This window comes from Ailuropoda melanoleuca, chromosome 6, assembly GCF_002007445.2.
Source record: "Ailuropoda melanoleuca isolate Jingjing chromosome 6, ASM200744v2, whole genome shotgun sequence".
Classification (NCBI taxonomy): Eukaryota; Metazoa; Chordata; class Mammalia; order Carnivora; family Ursidae; genus Ailuropoda; species Ailuropoda melanoleuca.
In genome coordinates, this window is record NC_048223.1 from 120,382,464 (window position 1) to 120,405,835 (window position 23,372).

Sequence of the window (23,372 nt, forward strand, 5' to 3'; positions counted from 1 at the left end):
GCCCCGGGGCTCCTGGGCGCGCCGCCGCCGGCCCCGCGCATTCCTGGCCCGGGAGGAGAGCGCGGCGGGCGCCCTGCGCGAGCAGCTGGCTGCGCGCGGGCCGCTCGGAGCGCCGAGAGCTGGGGGAGGAGCCTGGCCCGGCCGCCGCGCTCCCAGTCATTGGCCTTTTGTGCTGCAACTTTGCCCGACCCTCGGGGGGCCGCGCCCGCCCCGCGCCGTTGCCCCGGGAAAGTTTGCGTCGCCGGCCAGGCCGGGGGGACTCCGCGCGCCGCCGCTCGGCTCGGGAAACTCAGCAGCTCGGGGCTCTTTGGCAGTCGTGTCGCCGAAGGAAGGCGACTCCGCGCGAGCCATCCGCGAACGCCCGGGGCGGGTAAGTGCGCCGCGGCCGCGGGCGGGTGGGCGGACGCCCCGGGTCAACGAGGAGACAGGCGTCCCCGGGACCTTGGCCGCCAGACAAAGGCGTGCTGGAAGTGGTAGCCGAAGCTCACTTGATCTTTCCCCAAGAGGCACTGGCTAAGGGCAGGAAAGAGGCGAGACACGCATTTGGGTCCCCTGCTGGCAGAGGAGTGTGTCTGCGGGGCAGCCGGCGGGTCCCGGGCGTGTGCCCCGGGAGGCTGGCTCCGTCCGTGAGACCGGTCCGGGTACGGGCCTGCGGCTGGGGTCCCCGCCGAGGGTCAAGGTCTCCGCCCGTGGCTGGGGTCTGCGCGCGTGGCCCGGTCCTCATCCTAGCTGGGGTCCCCGCCCGATGTTGGGGTGCGTGCCCCGGTCCCCGCCCATAGATGAAGTCCCCGCTTGCAGTTGGGGTTCGGGACCGGGGTCAGCGGCCGCGGGGGGGTGTGGCTCCCCGACCGTGGCCCTTCTCTGCGCCACCCCCGCGGGGGCTCCTTCTGAGTTCGAGTGGTGCCACCCGGTCGCGCGGGGTCACCCCAGGCGGTCCACGGCTGCGCGTGGATGAGCCATAAAACTGCACTACATTTCCTCCGAGTTGGGGACTTTTAAATTCTCGAATAGTTACGTCAGCGGGGCCGAGCGCACTTAAGGGCTCCGGCGAGCACGTGACCCGCCGAGCTTCCCCTGGGCGTCCTTGACTCCCCGGCCCCGCGGCGTGACTCTTCCTTGGCCTCTGGACGTCCTGAAAAAGCGACTTCAAAAGTACTGATTGCCTGCACAGGCTGCGGCTGCGCCGGGTTTGCTGTACTCGGCGCTTGTCTTTGCTTAAAGTGGCATCACCACCATCATTGTCACCGTGCTATCGTAGTTGTTATCTTCTGACTCCGTCAGTTGCTGGGACAGGACTTTGGGGGGGAGGTAGTTAAACACAACGGAGATAGACATTGTGAGAAAATGTGTCTTCAGGCTGGGGTGGGCTGGGGAGGTGGGAGTGGAAGGGCACCTTCGGGAAGGGCAGCCAGGGGCTCCGCTGGCCCGCAGACAGTGTGTGCAGGGGTGCAGGCGGCTGTCCCAAGCGCCTGCCCGCGCGGTACTGGAAAATCCAGGGTCCTGGTGCCGCTTTCTATCTGTTTTATGCCAGAAGAGGGCGGAGCTTTGTTAGAAGGCAGAGAACTCTCTGTTCTTATTTCTCTGGGATTCTCCGTGAAGCCACATTTCAAAAGCTGTTTTCATTGTAGTATTTGGAAGTGACTTTGGAAACGTCTGGGGCCATGTCCTGAGGCTGGTTTCATCTGTGGTTTCATCCACTCTGAATCACTTACATGTTTCGAAGTTGAGTCTTCACCATTGTTCTCAGGGGCCCGTTTTGAAGTGGGTGGAGCTGGAGGCAGGGTTTGCTGGGGGTTGGGGAGTGGGCAACCGCCCAGGACAGGCCCCCCCCCCCCCCGGGCTTTCTCATCTGGAGCTCCGGCTGGGAGCTCTTGCAGAGAATAGGGCCGGTTGTGCTGGGCAGGTGAGTCCCCTGGAGCTCCTGCTCACAGGCTCCAGCCTGGGCTCAGACATTCTCCTCAGAGGAGGGCGGGAGCAGGAAATAGGTCAGGAACTGCCCTCCTAGTGCAGATGCCACACCCAGCCACAGCTACCCTGAGCCTCTTCTTCCGCTCCGCTCCTGCACTGTCGCTAGTCCCTCACGTAAAGGTAGCCCAGGCACCATGGGGCACAACCCCCACACAGGCATCATTGCTTGTGGAGATCCAGGGAGCAAATGCGCCCCCCTGGGAAACCTGCAAGGAACTGGCCTCTGGCCCCTCTCTTCACTTCCATCCTTTTTGTCTCTAAGTTTGAGCACTTAAAATATTTTAGCTGAAAGGAGACGCAAAGATCAAAGTTGCATGTTACAGATGCCCAAAGGGAGACTCAGAGAAGTCCAGAGTCACATGTGAAGGTGGGACTGTAACCCGGGATCCCAGACACCTGGCACGGTGTTGTCTCAGCTAAGTCCTGAGGGCTCTGTGGTCCCATCCCGCTGTGTATTGTGGTTATTTATGTTTGTCATTTCTATGGAGACAGACACTGCTCCAGGGAGGGCCTGCCTGGTTTGCAGTACACGCCACAAGAGTGACAGGAGCCTGGGGGGGGTCCGTGGTTGAAGTGAGTAAGACACAGTTCCTGCTTTCAAGGAGCGGTATGTGTATGTATGTGTGTGTCTGTGTGTGTGTGTGCGCGCACTTTCAAGGAGCGGAACGTGTGAGAGAGAGAGAGAGAGAGAGAGAGAGACACCCAGCTGGGCATACACATGCCGGGCAGGCTTTATGACGCGGCTAGCACCCAGTAGGTGATGGCCAAAAATGTATGAGGGGGCTTTGGTTGTCACCCCGCCTGCCGCGGCCACCACTGGTGAGGGTCTGGGATGCTATGCATGTGACATTCCTGTACGACCAAGAAATGCCTCACCCCAAATGCCAGTAGTGCCCCCTGGAGAGGACTCTGCAAGGGTGTGGGGAATTGAGAGAGACCAACTCTACCACGAAAAGGAGCGATGGGGTCTGTGGGCTTGCTAGGCCCCAGACTGCGGGTGTGGATGAGGCTGGGAGAGACCCAGGGCTGGGTTAAGAGTGTGTGTGTGTGTGTGTGTGTGTGTGTGTGTGTGTGTGTTAACCGTGGTTTGGGTTTACAAACCCAATACCTTTTGCACAGTGAAGGGAAGGTCCAGGAGCCTTTTGCACAGTGAAGGGAAGGTCCAGGAGCCTGGTGTTAGAGTGTCTGACTCTTCCTGGCCAGAGGAGCGAGTCTAAGAAGGGGAAGGCCACAGAGCTGGGTGCCCTGGTCTCTTGCACTGTGACCTGTGACTGTGGTATGTGACATCTGGCTCGGTGGCTGGGTTTTGTCTCCCTCCCCACCGAGGTCACAGTCCCTTGTTTATAACTTCAGGAATCATTTCCACAGCAGCTCACTGGGATGACAAAACAGCCCAAGGATTATGGAACCATTCAGGAGAAAGGAAAGGCATGAAGAAGGTGACCTGGCGAAATAACAGTTTGTAGGGAAGTGGCTCTAAAAATAGAGAGGGCAAGTGAAATGTGCCAGGGCCTCGAGACCAATGATCTGCAGTGAAAGCTTCATTAGACATATGTTGAGTGTCAGCTCTGTCCCCTTTCCCTTCCTCTTGGTCCCCTCTGGTCTACGCCTTCAGTCTGGCGCTTGGCAAGGGTATTCAGTGCTGCCAATCCAGAGAAAGCAAAGTTCCCAAGTTAGGTTTTCCCTGGGACGGGAGAGGCTGTACAGACAAAGCTTCTGGTTTTGAGACTGAGCTCCTGTATTTGAATCCCTGCCACAGCCTTACCAGCTGTGTGTCCTTGGGCAGGTCACTAACCGTCTCTGAGTCCTGACTTCTGTCTCCTAACAGTGGGGACACATATCCACGTATCCCTGCCCGCCTGGCTCGAAGGACTGTGGGGCAAGTGCCATCATGTGCCTGCAAATACCTGCCACACTGTGAAGTGCTGTGCACACGGAAGGTCCTGGCTCTGTTTTTCACCTGGTTATGATGAAAGGGAGTTCCTAAGACCTCCGAGAGCTTATTTTTATTGGTATTATTTTCAAGTGGAAATGAGGAGGTGTGCTAGTGAACGGGGTTCTCTTTTATTCCGAATCCGGCTCTCCAGCTCTCTGTTTTGCCCATCCTCCCGTTTAATTGCTCATTTATATTTTCCCCAGAAAACCAGTAAAAATAAACGAATAGGAAACTCCCTTCAGTTCTGCTCACAGAGAGCAAGTCTGGGGGGAAAAGTGGAAAGAAGAAGCGGTTGGTACACCTGCTTTTGTGCAGATTTGGCCATTTCTGGTCCCGCTCAGCCCCCCTCTCCTGGCGTGCTTGCGTTCACGTGGGGCCTTGGAGGCCCAGGAGGCCCCCGCGGTGTGTGTCGTTCAGAGCGCGTGGTTACCTCCTGAGGGCACGGGTTTGGCTCACGTTATGCCAGTTCTCCCAACGGGGCCCCCTTCCAAACTGAGAAGAGGCAGTAAGAGGTTGGCTCATGCCCGGGGCGGGAGCATCTATTCCCTCCTACTTTTATTCCTCTGATCCTCAGCATCCCATGGCTGCCTGCCGTCCACCTGCCTCCTTCCCACTGAACAGGCAAAGGCCCGATGTCACCTTGCACGCCTCCACTGAAGCTCGCTCGCCTGTGAGTTACCAGGCCCAGGAAGCTGCATCTGACGGCTCCCTGCGTCGAGCTCGAGGTGGCCTGGGGGTCAGCCATGTGCCAGGTCTCTTTGCTCCAGGGCTGACAAGACGCTACCCCATCTCTCCTACCCTCCCTGGGCCTAACACCGTGCTCAGCAGAGCCCAGCTTCTGGCTTCTAGGGGCAGTGACTGTCTGTCTTGCCCCCCCCCCCCGGAACTGTGGGGCGTACGCCTTTGCTCCTTGTACAAGGTCTGGACCTCACTGCATTCTGGGGGTAGGGAGAGCCATCCAGCATAATTGTGCGCCTCGTGTGGTTTTGGAATCAGGGAAAGATCTGTGACCATCGAAGGAAACCGAGGACTCAGCAAGGTTTTAAAAAACCAGCAACTACACTTCTGCCTCATCTGTGTAAAACTCCAGGCATTCGGTTTGTTTGTGAGCTGAGATGCCTGCTCTCGGCTCGAAAAAATGAGAGAGGGAGCCATCTCTGGCCTGAATTCAGCGGCAGCCAGGCAGCTCTGGTGGCAACAGCTGTTAACATCTTTGCGTCATTGCTGCTTCCGAGCATCCGTACGGTCTGCATGGATTTATTGAACACCGGCTGTCTGATGAGGACCTGTTATGAGATTGACAGCATGCCATACAGATGCTTTGCGCTCTGCTTTCTTTTAACAATCCTTCCAAGTTATACAAGTTGTCTGCATTTCACAGGGTCAGAAACAGGCCCAGAGAGGTTAATGAACTTGCCCAGGGCTCCAAATGGCTAGTAAACGGCAGAGCTGGGTTCAGGTTCAGCTCTGTCCTCTCTCGAGCCCGTGCTGTCTACACCACACTCTCTGCCCCCCAGTCCACGATGACTCAGTTTGATTTCTGTACCACTGTTCTGGGGGAGTTGAGGCACCTGTGGGTTCCCTGCCCTGGCTTTTGGGAGAAGTCGGTCCCCCTTGGCCGGGATCCTGAGCCCAGAAGTGCTGGCCCATTTGGCAGGTGTCTTCTCTTCACTTTGTCCCTTTGATCAGGGGTCAACTGCATCATCGCTCACCTGACCGTGTGGCTTGTCCCGGCACCTGGGTGGGGTCATTTCTTTACCTTTTGAAAAGAATAGTGGGTACTGCCTCCCTGCCTTGTTCCTCCTGGAATGACTTCCTCCCCTTTGAGCTTGTCATCAACCTCTGTCCTTGGGCTCACTAACCCCAAGGGGGGTGGGATTGATAGCCATTTTTAAGGTGTGATTAAGTTGTGTATGAGAAAGAGCTTCTCCCTCTGCACCTCCTCGCCACCACCAGGTCTCCTGGGAGCTGGAACCTTGGGTCAGCAGGTCACCCCCTGCCTCCTCCCATCCTTAAAGTCCTAACCCGGAACCTGGCCCCTGGCCCAGGAGGCACTACCCAGGGCTTCCTGCAGGCCATCACTTCCAGCCAGCCCAGGGGCTGTACCTGTCGAGCCTCAGGGTTTGCAGATCAGAAGAATCGCTGGGCTGATGAACAGTCCAAACCCCTTTTATGGAGGAGGCGCCCGCAGCCCGGGGAGGGAAGGGTCTTGCCCAGCGCCCCCGGTGCTGGCTGTTTACCTGCTTTCCTTGGGAAGGCGGACCCCACGGGCTGCTTTGCCTGCCACTATTCGTTGCACATCCTTGAGATGGATGCTGCTTGAGGCCGTGCATCCTGCCTGCCCAGGAGGTCTGGAGTCCGAGCAGCCAGGACGGCGCTCAGGTCAGTGTGGCCCTGGGTAGAGTGACATTTCTCAAGGTGACAAAGGGCCTGTCCAGTGCCTGACACATAGTAGGTGCTCATAAACACCGGTTCCCTTTGTTGTCACCTGTATTCATTCCAATACTACAATTTGTGCTGATGTTCACACAGAGCCGGGGGCTGGGGGTGGTGACAGAGCAGCAAGCCCACGTCGGGGCCTGAGGGGAGAGGAGGCAGGCGCGTGGACTGTGGAAAAGCACCTCTAGGCTGTTCTGTTGTGTTTGTAGTAACGTTGCCATCCTTTGCTCCTTTGTGGAGCACGTCCCACAGGCTGTGTCCTTCGCTGGAGGAAAGTTCTGGGACTGGCCTCAACCCCTGCCACTCCCTGTCCAGGTAGGGACTACCATTGCCTTCTTTGACAGGTGGGGAAACTGAGGCTCAAAGGAGCCTGCTTTTTGTTGCTGGAATGGGGGCCCAGTGTCCTGCCCCATGCCCCATCCTGCCTCTCAGGGAAACGGGGGTGGGGCCTTATTTCTTCATCAGCAAAGGCCCAGTACCGAGGCCCAGGGCTTACCAGGAGTGTGCAAAAAAATGTTTGACACCTTAAAAATTTGGCCCTGAAATATGAAAAGCCCAGCTCACAACTGAAATGGACAAATGTTCCATGTTAAGTGTCTGTAAAATGTCACATGGTGTCACCCTCATTGTTGGAACTCTGTTACCTCTTTAATGCCACTGGCTTGCCTCCCATTGCCTCTGTCTCTTGTGATTCATTCATCCCCGTCAGTGTTTTCCATGCTGACTCTGGGCTGGGAAGATCGCAGGGAACAAGGTGGAGGGTCCTTTCCTGTTGCTGGAGCCATGATCCCCCTGCTGGCCTGTCCCCTCTTCCTACCCCCCAGTGCTCCTCCCCTGCCCCTGAGAGCCCTCTCCCCCCAGGGGCCTCCAACGCCTCTGCCTCCTTGTGCAGCTGAACTCAGATGGAACTGTGGTGCCCCCGCTCGAGGAACGGCCAGGGCCACTGTGTGGGTTCCCATAACGAGGACGGGCTCAGTGGCAGAAGGCCTGGGTTCTTGCCACTGTGTCTCTTTGCCAAGTGACTTAATTCCATGAGCCTCAGTCTCCTATTCTAGAAAATAAGTTGTCTGCCAACTACATAGGGGTGGTGAAGAATCACAAAACACACCATTTGGCGGAGATCTAACATACTATACAAATATAAGTAGCTGTGTATTTTTTTCAGTTATTTTAAAAATTTTTTAGTATTTTGTTATTATTATTTTTAACTGAAGGCAAATCTTTCGATTGCTGGACTTTCCTACATGGGAGTGGAAAATCTCTGTGCTCCCTGACATGGGCTCGGGGATCTCTCCGACACGTTGCTTTTCCTGGAGTCGTGTGGGAGATTCTTCCTGTTCTTAGCCTGATCTTGTGGACTTGCCCTTGTGCTTTGGGACCTGGGTTCAAATTCTGACCGCTTTTCACCCCTTCGAAGGGCTGGATGAACACAGGGTGTGCACAGCTCTGCACCCCATTCTTAGCGCTTAACAATGTTAGCTGCTCTTATGATTTACTGTTATCGTCAGTCCTTTTATTGTACTTATTTACTTTTGTTACAACGTTTAGTACACGCTAAAATATTGTCATCGACAGTAAAATGATTGTGCTTGAGACCTTTGTCAGGCCCCTTATCTGTCAGGGTCTCACGCTCCTCTGCTCCCAGGAATGGTGGAACTTTCTGGTTTTAGGAATCCTTTTATCTATCGAGCTCAACTCTTATACCTGGCCTTCAGGATTGCCGGGTCATACTCATCCCACTTCATCGTTTGCCAGATCAGAAAAGGAACACTTCATTATTCTCCATTGGGACTGAAAAAGCAAAGCATCGCTTGTCCTGAGCAGGTGGATGCCTGGTAAGCCCAGCTTCTCAAGGAGTGGCAGAAGCAGAGCTCAGGTATGCCCGCTCCTCGTGCCAGAGGATGAAGCTCTCGTCTCCGAACGCCAAGGGCGAGATCGGAAGACGATGCGCACATGTGCCCCGTGTGTCATGTGCCTTTCCTGTCGCTCCTCACCTTGGCCAGCTGGGTCATGCCAAGCTCACGAGGGACCAGCAGTTCATAAAGATGTGCGATTTCAGAAGATTCCATTTTGCTGATTTAGGACAGGCTCGGCTTCTCTTTTTGAAAGCGGAGTGAGCAGATGTGAACTCTATTTCAGCTGTGTCGTTGAGTGCTGCCCCAGTGTTTTCCAGAGTGTGGCGCGTAGCTCGCAAGGGCGCTTGCCCTGAGCTTGCGTGCTCCTGGTCCTTTTAAGACCTGTGTATTAGAGAAAAGGAAAAGTAGCACGTCAAAACCACAGCCTTGCCGATGTTATTACTTAGAATGATGAGTATTCTTTTAAACCGAACTGACTTCATCGAAAGATAAATAGTAAGTAAACAACAGAACAGGAGGTCTAAGGTATTATGTACGAGGGAGGCATGCAGTTAGTTAATAAGGTGGTTTTCCAGCCAATTAGGTACTCAAAACCCAAATCAGCTTTGCTGTCTCCCCGTCTCCTCCCCGACCCCCAACACCTGCTGCCAGGTGGACATCATGAAGCCTCTCGCACAACAGATCCCAGCTCTCCTGCAGGTGCCAGCCGCCCATCCAGCGTTACCTCGCACCTGAACCGCCCCATGGCTTGGCTTACATTTCTTCTCCCGGTTATTCTCCGCTCTGGAACATAGCCCTACCTCCCGAAAATTCTGCTGTTCCCCTGCCCATAAATCTTAGATGCTCCCCATTGCCACCCAAGCAACAGATTCTTGGCCTGACTTTCGAGACCTTCTCTAAGCTGGCCTGGGCCCCAGCTGCCCAGGTGTCGGTCCGCATCGCACGCCCTGCTGTGTCCTCCAGAATCCAAACCGAGTTCTGGGGCCCTGGGGTGTGGCTGTTTGCCCGCATGCCTTTGTCTAGGAAGCGGTTGTTTCTGAAATCATTTCCAGCTTACAGAAAAGCCACAAGGAGAGTAGAGTTCTCCCATGTTCGCTTTGCCCAGTTGCCTCAGTTATTGACACTTCACCACTATGTGCTTGGTCGTTCCCCTGTATTATCCTCTCTCTTTTTCTGGATCATTTGAGAGCCAGTTGCAAACATGAAGCTATCACCCTCCAAAATAGAAACCAAAATAAACACGCCAGTGTTCATTTCCCCCAAACGAGGACACTCCGGAATGACACTAATACAGCCATGCGACTGGGAAATGGATACACTGTGCCCCTGTACCCCTAGTCTTCAGAACCCATCCAGACCTACCAGCTTGTCCCCTTTCCATCTGATCCAGGATCCAGTCCAAAACCATGTGTCATATTCGATTGTATGCTTGTGGACTCTCTTCAGTCCGGGAGAATTCCTCAGTCTCCCCTCATCTTTCGTGAGCTTTAAGAATACAGCTCTTTCATTCTGGAAAAATCCCTCAAACTGTGTCGATCCCAAGTTTTCTCATGACCAGCCTCTGGCTGGCCATTTCGTTCAGGGGGTCACATCCACGAGCACAGCGTTGTGACCGTCCCACCACCAGGGATGGCAGTCCTGGTCAACACCTGGCCAGGTTGGTGCCCACCTGGTTTCTCCACACAATGTCCTTTACTTCTTGAAACCACCCACCTGCCTTAGCGTCCTTCAATGGCTGCCTGACATGACCACCATTGAATGGTGATTCGGCTTTCATCATTCCTCCTGCGTTTCCAAGTTGGCCTTATACCGGAAAGAGGAACTTTTCCTTCTCCCCCTTTGGTGCATTTGTATCTGTGTGAACTCATGGATTCTTACTTTGCTTGTTGGGTTATAACCCCTTAGTGTCTGTATTTTTTTATGCTCCAGTGGTCCCAGATTTGGCTAGCAGCAGCCCCTTTGAGGTAATTCTTAATGTCCTTTCGACTGACCTCTCCCTGCAGAGGGAGCTGGGAAGTAGACGTCTGTGCGTGCGCACACTCACCTCTACACCTAGTTCTGTGTTTTTCTCATGCCTGATTGCCACACAGCTCTAGGGTGTTTGGAGTCTTATCATCTTCTGTACGTGCAGATTCTCTGCCTGTGAAGACCTGGCTCCGGTTACCCTGGATAGGGTTCTTTATCTGTTACCCTCCCTGTAGGTAGCACAGGGACAGCCTCCGTCCCTTCTCCTGTGACCTTCCTTGCCCTGTCCATGGGAGGGGAAGAGAAGCCTAATGGCTTTCCATCTGAACCATCAGAGAGAGAGGACGGAGAAGCTTTTTCTTTCTTCTTCTTTTTTAATCTGGAAAGCTCTTTGCACTCATCTGTCTGTTAAGTGCTTTGCTTGCCCCACTCCTCCCTTTCCAGACGACCCCGCCTAAGGGAACTCTGTTTTTCTACGGCAGTTTGTTCTATCAGCACCCTTCCCGCTTCTCCTTTAGACTTTGAACTTGCCATGCTCTTAATTAGTGTGTCAACTCTAGAGTGTGCCATCCCATTTGTTTTTTTTTTATTTTTATTTTTTATTTTTTATTTTAAGATTTTTTTATTTATTCGACAGAGATAGAGACAGCCAGGGAGAGAGGGAACACAAGCAGGGGGAGTGGGAGAGGAAGAAGCAGGCTCATAGCGGAGGAGCCTGATGTGGGGCTCGATCCCGTAACGCCGGGATCACGCCCTGAGCCGAAGGCAGACGCTTAACTGCTGTGCCACCCAGGCGCCCCCATCCCATTTGTTTTTTAAACCACTTTCTTGAGGTATGATTGACACATAAAAAGCTCTCCCTATTGACTGTCAGCAGCTCGGTGAGTTCGGAGCTGCGTACACACCTGTGACACCCTCATCACCATCAAGGTGTAAACATGTCCATCACCTCCCATCACTGGTATTCATGGTCATCATTATTCAGCGATACCCAGGAGATTCAGCCTGGGGCTCTTCCTGAGGCACAGACCCTGTGGGTAGAGCTGAGGTGCTGGCTTTTCAGTCCAGAAGGTGACTGCCTTCCTCTCTGACGCCAGATCCTCTCTGCCTCCATCTCTGATGGGAGGGTGACTCACGGCCCTTTGGAGAAGCACTTGTTGAAGCAAGGTCCCTCCCTGACATTCCAGTGGAAAATCAACCCTTTGCTGGCCTGACTAAATTTATAGTGGGCTGGTCCTGGCAGCTGCTGGTAGCAGCTGGTGGTTAAAATCTCGGACAGTTTTTTTTTTCTTCTGAAAAATATTTCAGTCTCCCTAGCGTGAGCACCACCACTGGTAGCATTTAGAAGCCATTTATAGCCTCTTGCATTTGGTCCAAGAAGAACGGCTTTATAAGAATTCCTCCACTTACCCAGAAGTCAGCTCTGCCCCGTTCTTAGCCATCGGGAATGGCGCTGGGGCACTAGGAGGTAAGACAAAAAGGCCTTAGAGCTGATGGTACAGTGCGAATTTGACAATTATTATTTTTTTTTAGCAATTTCATATGGTTTCAGCTAACATGTGTGTATATACACACTTATTTTTTTTTAAAGATTTTTTAATTTATTTATTCGACAGAGATAGAGACAGCCAGTGAGAGAGGGAACACAAGCAGGGGGAGTGGGAGAGGAAGAAGCAGGCTTATAGAGGAAGAGCCTGATGTGGGGCTCGATCCCACAACGCCGGGATCACGCCCTGAGCTGAAGGCAGACGCTCAACCGCTATGCCACCCAGGTGCCCCTATATTTTTAAATGATTACAATGATGTATGGTTTATAAATGTTTATCAGTGCTTATTAACTCTTGATTTACACACTATTCCAACACCCTCAGCCACGTCTTAGTCTGTGCAAGAGAAGCAGAGAACTGAAGGCAGAAAGTAGACAAGAGTCGGGTGAGTTAGCAGAGGGACTGGCCGCCAGCCTGCGAGTGAGGGGCAAGACTGAGTTGGGAGAGTCCTTGGGGACCAGGCAGTCCAGTGCCTTCACTTTTACAGACGGAAAAGTCACCTGGCTGAGATCCCAAGGTGGGGCCGGTCTAGAACACAGCCCTCTTGACTTCACGTACAATTGTGCTTTTAGTCCCATAGCATATTTCCGCGCTGATGTCATTGTCACTTGAGATGCTGATCGTGTGTCATTGAGAAAACATTTCATTATGTTCAAGATTCTATGTTCAGAAAATTCAGACACGTGTCCAATGTGCTCTCAAGCATAACTCTTCCCGAAGAGTTAAAATAAAAGCGCCATCCCATGGAATGTGCAGGCAGAGATCTGTAACCCCCCACATCCTCTCCTGGGAGTGAGGTGGTGCCTGACGAGTGAGGTGTGGCTGCACTTCTGCCTCGGGAGGAGCCTGACAAGTCTGGGTCCTCCCCATGGAGAGCATGAATACAAAAGTGGGCTTTACTCTGATTGTCCCAGCTCTGAAAACTTTCCCTGAGTAAAGTGCAAACTGAAGCTGTTCCCTGTCACTTGAAATCGTCCTTCTGTGCTTTCTTATTTTGCGTGTAAAAGCAGTGCACGGTCAGCACCGAACTAGAAATTAGAGATAAATCCAACAGGAGAAAAGCCTCATGGGGCGCCTGGCTGGCTCCGTCGGTGAAGCATGCGACTCTTGATCTTGGAGTTCTGAGTTTGAGCCCCACGTTGGGCGTAGAGATTACATAAAAATAAAATCTTTAAAAAAAACATTCAGAAGTTCACGAGTGAAAGAGAATTACTGTCCACATCTTGGCGCACATCGTCCCTCATTGTTTGCTACTCATTCACTCTGCTGCACACTTCCTGTGCGTGTTTGTACACGTGGACAGATATACGTATGTGTGCACGGACAAACATTGATACGCGCACATGAAATGTGGGTCATGCAACTGACCGTTTTAAAACCTCTTTTTAGTTACGATGGGCACATTTACCTCTAGGTTTACGGAGATCTACCTCCATTTTTTTAAACAGCTGCCAACGAGTCCTTCTATAGCTGTGCCTTGATACAATCCGCGGTCCCCTACTGTGGGACATTTTGGCTGTTTCTAGTTTTTTTGTTTTGTGTTGTTTTGTTTTTTGCCATTATGGTCACAGTTACGATCAGATCTTTGCTCACACCCTTAATCATCTCCTTAAAATAAATTCTTCAAAGTACAATGACTGTGTTGAAGGAAACAAAGTCTTGTATGGCTTTCAGTGTGTGTTGCCAGAGCTCCTGGGTGATGTTTTTCCACTCAGGTTTTCTTATGACTTTGGAAAGTTACGAGTGCCTCTAGTTGAGAAATCTCCTCCAGGCTGGGCCCTTCCTCCCCCCCCCCACCCCGTACCCATTTCTCTTGGATTCCTTGGGCGTGGTCCCAGGGCTCTGGGATCCTATTCTGGGGATTTGGAATGGTGCTGGGAGAGGGGGCAGTGGAGGAGGAAGGGAGCATCACAAGGTCCACGGGAATAACTAGTACGGTGTGGGCACAGGCATGGGCTGCTCTAATCATATTTAAAATATAGTTTCAGGAAACTCACCCTGGGCCTCCCCGCCTCTCATTCATCTCAAGGCCAAGAGCAGTACTTTGTGGCTGAGCATTGGGTAGACATTTTGGGCTAATTCCTTGGCTTGGGATCCAGTCCCTCGGCCTGGCCCTGGGGTCTGGCTCCTGTCCACCTCTCCCCTTCCTAGTCTCCATCATCCAGACTCCTGCAACAGGGACCTTTCGCATTCATTGCTCCCAAATGCTGAACTCCTTCGTGTTCTGGGATTTCAGATATGTGACTTCCTTTACTGCAGGCACTCTTCCTTTCCTTTACTCTTCAACCTTTGGGACACAGCCTGGAGCAGCGGTTAAAAACATGGCTACTGACGTCAGGCTTGGGTTTGTAACCTGGTTCTGCCCCTTACCAGCTGTGCAACCGAGGACCAGTTACTCAGCCTCTCTGTGCCTTGGTTTCCATATCCGTCAAATGAGGATAAAGAGCGTGCCCACCTCACAGGGCCGCTGTGAGGATCGTATGTGGTGGTATCTATGAGCACTTAGACTAACAGTTCCTGGTGTTATCGCTGAGCTGGCTGGCTGGCCTCAGCTTACCACTCTGCAAGGAAATGTTCCCCTACTCCTGTTATTGGCCCAGACCTCCTGGTTTACTCTCTTAGCCATTTGTATCTTTCCTTCTTAGTGGTTACTGCAATCATTCCTAAATAAATAAGCATTTAAAAGAAAAAATGTCTGACTCTCGCCTAAGACTTTCAACTCCACTAGCACGGCCCAGCTCTTACTCGTCGTTCACAGCCTAAGAGTCGGTATGCAATCGATAGCCACTCAGGGAATGAAAGAGACAGTCCTGCTACTTGGTGCCCAGAGCCAAGTTCATCAGAAAGACAGACTCATGGTCCTCCCTGATGAACTAGTAAGACGCACCCGATTATGGAAGGGGTTTCCCAGCAGAGTGGGCTGATGCGTGACCAGGGTGTGACAGTGACCCGTGTCCCTCTGAACTTGCAAAGCCAACTGCTCTTGGAGGCTCTCTGGTGTCCACCTTCTCAATGGATGAAGGGCCAGTGTTGTCTTTAAGTTTTAAGTTTCAGGGCGCCTGGCCGGCTCAGAGTGTGACTCTTGATCGAAGGGTGAGTTTGAGTCCCACCTTGGGTGTAGAGATTGCTTAAAAATAAAAGTCTTAAAATTTTTTTTTTTGTTTCTAATGCATATAGATCAAAACTTTAAAAAATGCAATTACTAGAAAATGAAACAAGACTCACGACCAGGGTTTCTCTCCCTGAGCACTACTGACATTCTGGGCTAGATAATTCTTTGTGGTGGGGCTGTCCTGTGCGTTGTAGAATGTTTTATAGCACCCTGACTTTTATTATTAGATTCAGCACGCAAACATATTCTATCAAGTTGCTCTGCAGGCTTCTCCACTTGCTCTGGGTTTCTGTTCTTTGTAACAAAGCGCTCCTGGGCCAGCGCCACCTGTGGGCCACACTTGGAATAGCAGCAGACCCTGCGCTGGAGGAAAGGGAGGCCCTGAGGCCCTGCTCACGGTCCGGATAAAATGTGCTATTCAAACACGTTGAAAACTTTCAGGAACATTTCTGAGCCTTGGTTTTTCTCTCTCCTCTCCCCAGGTCACATGTAGCAGATGATGTCATCCAGCCAGCTGCCCTTGAGGACCCGGAAGACCCACTGTTAGCTGCCTCTTCACACCATGGTGACGCCATTAGCCAGGTCTCCAGGGATCTGACAGCCCAGAGGTACAGTGGGGGCTGGGTCTGCGTCTGGCAGTGGGACCCCGGGGCCCAGGCCCTGTAGCTGCCTCCCTCCTCTCCACTCCCCTGCATGCCCACCCCTACCTAGGTCTAGATGTCCCTCCTACACAGGGCTAGGGCCCCTTCCTTAGGGAGCTCAGGGGACACCAGGAAGACCCTGACCCAATGGGCATTTTAGAGATTTGTTCCCTTGTGATCGTCAAGGGCCCCTATTTAAAATAGAAGTCCTCTGGGAGAGAGGGCGCGCTATTTATACCTTGCCAAGGAATGACTTAATTAGCTGCCTCTGACCTCCCAGGACATGAGCTCAGTTAGCTGCTTGTTTTGTCGTCTGGTGGCAGTGGAAGGAGAGAGGAGCAGGCAGCACAAGGGGGAAGGGGAGCAGGTCCTTGTGCCTTTGCTTGGCAAATGGGTTTGGTCGGGGGGCGGCGGGGGGGGGGTCTTCCCTCACCTGCACTTCATGCCCCAGCAACCCCACAGCAGTCACAGATGTGCAAGTGTACTGTGCTTAACCCCACTAGCACGTACTCTGTTTGAACCAGGCTTGCTCAGAGTTAGCCTCAGGACTTGGCTCAGATGCCAGGACGTGTGCATACACACCCCCATCTCTCTACACACCTGCTCCTCCCCACCCCACTCCCCTTATATATATACATAGAGGTTTATTTCATGTATATATACACATACATTTTTTCCAGTTTTACTGAGATTTAATTCATGTATGACGTTGGATAAGTTTAAGGTGTTATACACATTTCATTTATTTATTTTTTATTTAAATTCAACTAATTGACGTACAGTGTATCATTAGTTTCAGAGTTAGAGGTCAGTGATTCATCAGATGCGTATAACACCCAGTGCTCATTATATCACGTGCTCTCCTTAATGCCCATCACCCAGTTACCCCAGCCCCCCACTCCCCTCCCCTCCAGCAGCCCTCAGTTTGTTTCCTATGATTAAGAGTCTCTTATGGTTTTTCTCCCTCTTTGATTTTGTCTTGTTTTATTTTTCCTCTCTTCCCCTATGATCCTCTGTTTTGTTTCTTAAATTCCCCATATGATTGAGACCATATGATAATTGTCTTTCTCTGATTCACTTATTTCGCTTAGCATAATGCCCTCTAGTTCCATCCATGTCATTGCAAATGGCAAGATTTCTTTTTTGATGGCTGAGTAGTATTCCATTGTATATATATCCACATCTTCTTTATCCATTCATCTGTCCAAGGACATCTGGGCTCTTCCCATAGTCTGGCTATTGTGGACATTGCTGCTATAAACATTGAGGTGCACGTGCCCCTTCAGATCACTACCTTTGTATCTTTGGGGTAAATACCCAGTAGTGCAATTGCTGCATCATAGGGTAGCTCTATTTTCAACTTTTTGAGGAACCTCCATACTGTTTTCCAGAGTGGCTGCACCAGCTTGTATTTCTACCAACAGTGTAAGAGGGTTCCCCTTTCTCCACATCCTCGCCAACATCCACTGTTTCCTGACTTGTTAATTTTAGCCAATCTGACTGGTGTGAGGTCGTATCTCATTGTGGTTTTGATTTGTATTTCCCTGATGCCGACTGATGTTGAACACTTTTTCATGTGTCTGTGGCCACCTGGATGTCTTCTTTGGAGAAATGTCTGTTCATGTCTTCTGCCCATTTCTTGATTGGATTATTTGTTCTTTGGGTGTTGAGTTTGATAAGTTCTTTATGAATTTTGGATACTAGCCCTTTATCTGATAAGACATTTGCAAATATCTTCTCCCGTTCTGTTGGTTGTCTTTTGGTTTTGTCACCTGTTTCCTTTGCTGTCCAAAAGCTTTTTATCTTGTTGAAGTCCCAATAGTTCATTTTTGCCTCTGTTTCCCTTGCCTTTGGAGACATGTCTAGTAAGAAGTTGCTGTGGCCGAGGTCACAGAGGTGGCTGCCTGTGTTCTCCTCTAGGATTTTGACAGGTTCCTATCTCACATTTAGGTCTTTCATCCATTTTGAGTCTATTTTTGTGTATGGTGTAAGGAAATGGTCCAAGTCCTGTTTCATTCTTCTGCATGTGACTGTCCAATTTTCCCAAAACTATTTGTTGAAGAGACTGTCTTTTTTCCATTGGTTATTCTTTCTTGCTTTGTTGAAGATAGTTGACCATAGAGTTGAGGGTCCATTTCTGGGTTCTCTATTCTGTTCCATTGATCTACTATGTGTCTGGTTTTGTGCCAGTACCATGCTGTCTTGATGATGACAGCTTTGTAATAAAGCTTGAAGTCCGGGATTATGATGCCTCCAGCTTTGGTTTCCTTTTTCAACGTTCCTTTGGCTATTCGGGGTCTGTTCTGGTTCCATACACATATGACATTGTGTCAGTTTGAGGTGTTCCACACAGACATTTTGATTTATGTTTGTATCACTAAAACATTTGCAGTGTTGCATGGCACTAGGGAAACCATTGTGAACAGGTGCTCCCACTTGACCCCAACCTGGGAAGCTGGTGGGGCACACCCTCCCTTAGCGAGTCCTGGAAGGGGGTTGAGATCATCTTCATCCCCCCATTTTATGGAGGGACCCAGAGGGGTAAGGGGAAGCTCTCTGAGGACTGGGTGCAGGAGGACTTGGCTGGGCAGCTCTGTGGCTCCAGGAAGAACTAAAGTGCCCCTGGGTCTTGGTCCGTGTTGCTGAAGTCCCCCCCCCACCCCTGAGGCTGTATTTTAAATGACGTGTCCCCAACTGTCCAGGGGGCCAGTGATAACGGCTCTTAAAGCTTGCAGAGAAGGCACTTCCTTTGCTCCAAGTACCATACTGAGCATGTCACATCAAGTGTCCCTGTAAATCCTCCAACAAACACCCCTAGGAGGTGAGGGGTTCTGTCCTGGACCCCTTTGCCCTTCGACATGTGAGCCGACTGAGGCTCAGTCACATGGATGGGTTCAAGGGCACGGAGCTGGTGAGCACAGCTGCGACTAGAGGCAGGTCCCACTTGCCTGCCAAGCCTGCGTTCTCAGCTTCTCTGGCTGCGGATAGAGCCCGTTTCCTCCTTCCCCGGTGCGTGGGTTCCACCTACATCACTGGCCTCTTTCAAGTCCAAGGAAGGTGACGCATTGGAGAGAAGCTGTGTCACCTCTGACCATGACCGAGAGTGATCACAGGATGCAGGAAGGAACCAGGGGTGAGGTACAGATCGTATCCGCGCTGAGAACTGGGCCGGCTTTCTGGTTTCATTTCCTAGTAGAGACATTCAGGTAGAGTTCAGTGAGCGACATTGGTGCCCGGCCGGAGTTATTGAACTTTTGTCCGGAGTTGCATTATCTTGTTTTTACTGGAAATTAATGGAAAAGAGGCAGTTCTCATCGGAGCAGGGATTGGTCTGGCTTTGGTCACCGGCTGCTTCCACAAAATACTCCTTATTCGTTGCTTCCGTATTGGTGAACTTGCCTCTCACGAAGATTTACTTGTAACCCCTCGATCAATGCTCATGGCTCTTTCATGTCATTTGTGAACATGTGCAGAGCAGCAAGGAAATTGAGTCGTATGGGGGCATGTTCCCAGAGGAGGAGATAGAGCGAGATGCCCCGTCTTATTCCAGCTCTCGTGCTGGACACAAGCGCCCTTTCAAGGTGTATTTACTGCCACGGTTTTTGTAATGTTGTGCTTTTTGTTCATGATTTCACTGCTTAAAGAGGCCCCCAAATACAGTGCTGAAATGCTGCAGAGTGCATTTCAGTGCGAGAAGGCTGTGGTGAGCCTTCCGTAGGAAATGCTGCTGCTGGGCAAACTTCATCTGGGCGTGAGGATGATGCTGTTGGCTGTGAATTCCATGACGTGTAGTAAATACAGTGTTTTCACATAGAAATGCACGTTACGTAGTGACCCATTGACAAAAGTGTTGTGACCAGAAGCTCGAGGACCCCAAATCATAACCCCTGGGACCAGCGGTTCAGAACTGGCTAATTCGGCGTCCGTGATACCTCTCTAGAATGTAACCACCCTGAATAACAAGAATCAGCTGCACCTGGGGCGCCTGGGTGGTTCAGTCGGTTAAGCGTCTGCCTTCGGCTCAGGTCATGATCCCAAGGTCCTGGGATCGAGCCCTGAGTCAGGCTCCCTGCTCAGCGGGGAGCGTGCTTCTCCCTCTCCCTCTGCTGCTCCCCCTGCTTGTTCTCTGTCTCTCTCTGTCAAATAAATAAAGTCTTAAAAAAAAAAAAGGAATCTGCCACACCTGACCTTGCTGATCCGTGGGAATAACTACGAAGGGCATTCTGGGCATCCTGAACTTTCTCGGCAGCGGCCCTGCTGGCCTAGCCCACCTGTCTTAGCCTGTTGGAGCTGCTGTAAAAAGCACCCCAGACCAGGGGCCTCGTAAACAGCAGAAATGTATTGCTCCCCATTCTGGAGGCTGGACGGCCATTCCGGTGGTCGGTGGTCAGGTGAGGACCCTCTTCCACGTGGCAGACTTCTCGCTGTGTCCTCATGTAGGGGAAATGGCTGAAGAGCTCGGTGGGGTCTCTTTTAGAAGGGCACTAATCCGGTTGGTAGGGGTTCTCAGGACCTAGTCACCTCCCAAAGGCCCCACTTCCTAATTCCAGCACATTGGGGATTAGGATTCCAACTTGGGAATTGAGGGGGACACGCATATTCAGACCATAGCACCCCCAGACCATAGCACCCCCGTCTGATCCCCCTCTGTGTCCTGCTGAGAGTAGGAGCAGGAGAGGGGAGGGCGAGGCCTGGGGAGCTGGAGGAAACAGGGCAGAGGGGAGGCAGCAGCAGTCCCCTCTAGAGGTTTGCTTCCCCTAGGAGCAGGGTTGGTACTTTAAATTTAAAAATTAAAATTAAAAAAAATATTTTTTTTAAAGTGGGGCTGGAGGGTTTGCTTTAAGCCACTTTTGTCCCTCCCTCTCAATTGTCTGTCAATTCTTTGGTGCCATATCCTTCTCTTAAACAACGTCTTCTTTCTAAATAGGAAAAAAGAGAGATGGCACCCCATCTCGGAGGCATTCTCAGATAAAATGGAAGGGATTTGGATGCACCCCTTCTCCCCTAGTACAGCCACTGGAGGACATCCAAACGTGCTCCTTCCTCAGGGAAGAGCCTGGGAACCTGCTCTAACTGGTTGAGCTTCCTTTTGTGCTGTGAGCTTCCCTGGGCCCAGACCCTTGAGAACATTCTGCAAATGACTACGTTGTCCGTGGCCACTTACACTTCCCTCTGTTAAGTACTTTCGAAAACGTTTTTAAAGCCGTGGAATCATTTAAATGAAACCTTGCAGCTGTATCACACTTATTAAACAGAGTAAAGCCAGGCACTCTGGTTACATCCCAGAATGTCCTCTGCTTTTCCTTCAGTCAGGAATCCAAGCGGAGGGTGTCCTTAGACCCTGGAGGGCTCCCTCGACACCGCTGGGAAGCTACTCACCTGACTCATGTCCCTGGAGGCCAGACTTGAGTGTGCATCAAAATAACCCGGGTACAGCACGCACCGCTGCCCTGTCCATAGGGCTTCTGGCTGGGGAGCTCTGGGGAGCAGCCCAAGACTCTGCGTTCCTACAAGTTCCCAGGGGATGGTGCTGCTGGTCTGGGGTCCACACCGGGGCGGGGTGGGGGGGAGCAGTCCTGTCCAGAGGCTGTTCCCCTCCCCCGTCTGGCTACCAAGAGCTCCACAGGGTGGGAGACCTCTGCCCCAGCTGGTGGCTGAAGTGTCTGATTCCCACTGTGGGACGGAAGAGCCAGGAGCAGAGGTAGCCCTGCCCAGTGTCAGAGCCTCCTCGAGAGTTTCCCAATTCAGAACGTTCTGAAATTGAAAGTACGGGGAATTCGTACTGACTTACAGCTTCAGTTTGTCTTCTTGCTCCCAAGTCATTAGGTTTATTTTGGCGGCATCCATTTGCACAAAAGGATTTTCAGCTGTGGGTTTGCTCGTGCGGGTTCAACTGCCTCACAGAGTTTAGCTGAACCTTTACGTTAGTGCCTTACAGAAAACTGAATGACAAAGTGAAGATATTATTGGTTAGTTTGTTTAATTTAGAAAAGGAATCACCCAAGGGTGCCTGGGTGGCTCACTTGGATAAGCATCTGACTCTTGATTTCGGCTCCGGGCATGATTTCAGGGTCATAAGATCAATCCCCACGTCCAGCTCCACGCCCAGCGTGGAGTCTGATGAGATTCTCTCTCTCTGTCCCTCCCCCACCTCTCTCTCCCTCAAATAAATAAATTAATTCAAAAAAAAAAAAAAAAAGGAAAGGGATTACCCAAAGAGCTTCTGTAAATAACAGACTTTCAAAAAACTTAAAAATAAATAACGGAATTCCTTTGTGCCAGTTAAAAGAGATCCGCGGGAGGCATATGCTGACAAATCCCATCGCGTGACCAGTCCCCATCGGGCTGAGTAAATTGGGGTGCATCTCTGTGCCTGCTCAGGGCCTTTGAGGTTCTGGTCCAGCCGGCTGCTGTCAGATGGAGACGCACAAAGTGCCCCCATTGGCCACGTTCAAATATTGACAAGTTCATATTTCAAATGAACATGTGATGTTGTTGTTTTGGTTTTTCACGGGCCTTGAGCAGCTTTAACGGACTCTTGGGAGAAATCCCTGAATCTTGGATTATCTGAGATGAATTTCCTTGTGTCCTCTGCTCCCCGTTCCCCTGCAGTCTCTGTCACCAGGGCCTGGGAGGGCGTGGAAGGAATCCTGCGCGGGGAAGGAGGACCCACGGAGCCGCCGGTGACTGGGGTGGCAATTCCTGACCTGGACCAGCAGCCCTCGTGTAGCTCTGGGATGGTGCTTCTGCCCTTTCCCGTCTTAAGTAGACTGTTTTGCTTGAGTCAAGCTTAAAGGTAATTTTCCTTCTGTGAGCGTAGGTTTGCTCTGCGGAGGGAGAGAGGGTAAGAATGTACTGGGAAGGAACTGAGACGCCCGTTCAGGGTTAACTGTGCATGGCCAGCCCCCACTGGACGGGTGAAGGTCAGCGATGGTTAGGGGCTGTCAGCACTCTTGCATGGGCTGAGTTTCACATGCTGGTTTATCTCAAGGGAGACTAGAAATAGCTCGACAGGCCTGCCTTGGAGTTTCCAGCCAATTCGCAAGCCTGTCTGGGCACCCCAGATTCGGCTTTGCTGCTCTGCAGTGACTGTCAGAGGAGCGCCCAGACTCGCCTTATCAAACCACGTCCCTCTGCGGGCCAGTGCCCCAACCCACCGAGCTTAGCTCTCCGGAGCAACGGTGTCCAAGTGTTTTCTTCCCTCTAGCTTGCATCTGACTTTCCATCTGAGCTGAGTCCTCGGCCTTAGCTCTCGCCCGATGACGTGATCGTGTGCTTGGGGATTCGAGAAGGAAAAATCAAGAGCCTGTGAGGAAGGACGGTTGTGCTAATACCTTCCAGATGGTGATATGAAATGGGAGATAAGATGCTGTCGCCATCCGGCCCGACAGGGCGTGGTGTGTTCAGCCTGGATCTTAGGGGTGATATCACCCCCGTGACAGCCAGGTCACTCTGTTGTCTGTCCTTGGACAGGGGCTTAATTTGGCAACTCTGGCCGATCTCTGAAATGCAGTTCACTATCGGGTCCGTGGGGGATCTGCCAGGAAGGACTCCAAAGCCCTGAACAGGGAATCAACAGGCAACAGTGAGTGACAGCATCTCACCAGGGCAGGACTCGCAGGGCCGTCAGGCTGAACGCAAGGCTGGCATTGACATTGTCCGTGGTTCTCAGGCTCCGTGTGGGTGGAAACTGCATTCGAAGGGGGCCCATTGTTGTTTTCGAGGACCTCGGCAAACTCTGAGCATTAGTAATGGCTCCCTAGGGATGTGTGTCCCAAAGGATTCTAAGGTCCCGTCCAGCTAGACCTGGCAGGAGAGAATGCCATGATCAGTAAGTTACCTCTGCGGGCTAGAAGTATGGTGGCTTATGTGCCCTCTGGGTGCTAATGCTTCTCTTTAACACAAAAG

General features: G+C 51.8%; 1 protein-coding gene across 4 annotated transcripts in view; it reads left to right on the plus strand.

Moving 5' to 3' along the window:
- Positions 1 to 23,372, plus strand: part of TACC2 (transforming acidic coiled-coil containing protein 2) — a 196,431-nt gene that overhangs the window by 62,971 nt on the left and 110,088 nt on the right. For all 4 annotated transcript variants that reach the window (XM_034663378.1, XM_019805138.2, XM_019805137.2 and 1 more), the window contains exon 5: positions 15,306 to 15,431. In XM_034663378.1, coding sequence (XP_034519269.1) covers positions 15,306 to 15,431 — 126 coding nt within the window. The remainder of the gene's footprint in view (positions 1 to 15,305; positions 15,432 to 23,372) is intronic.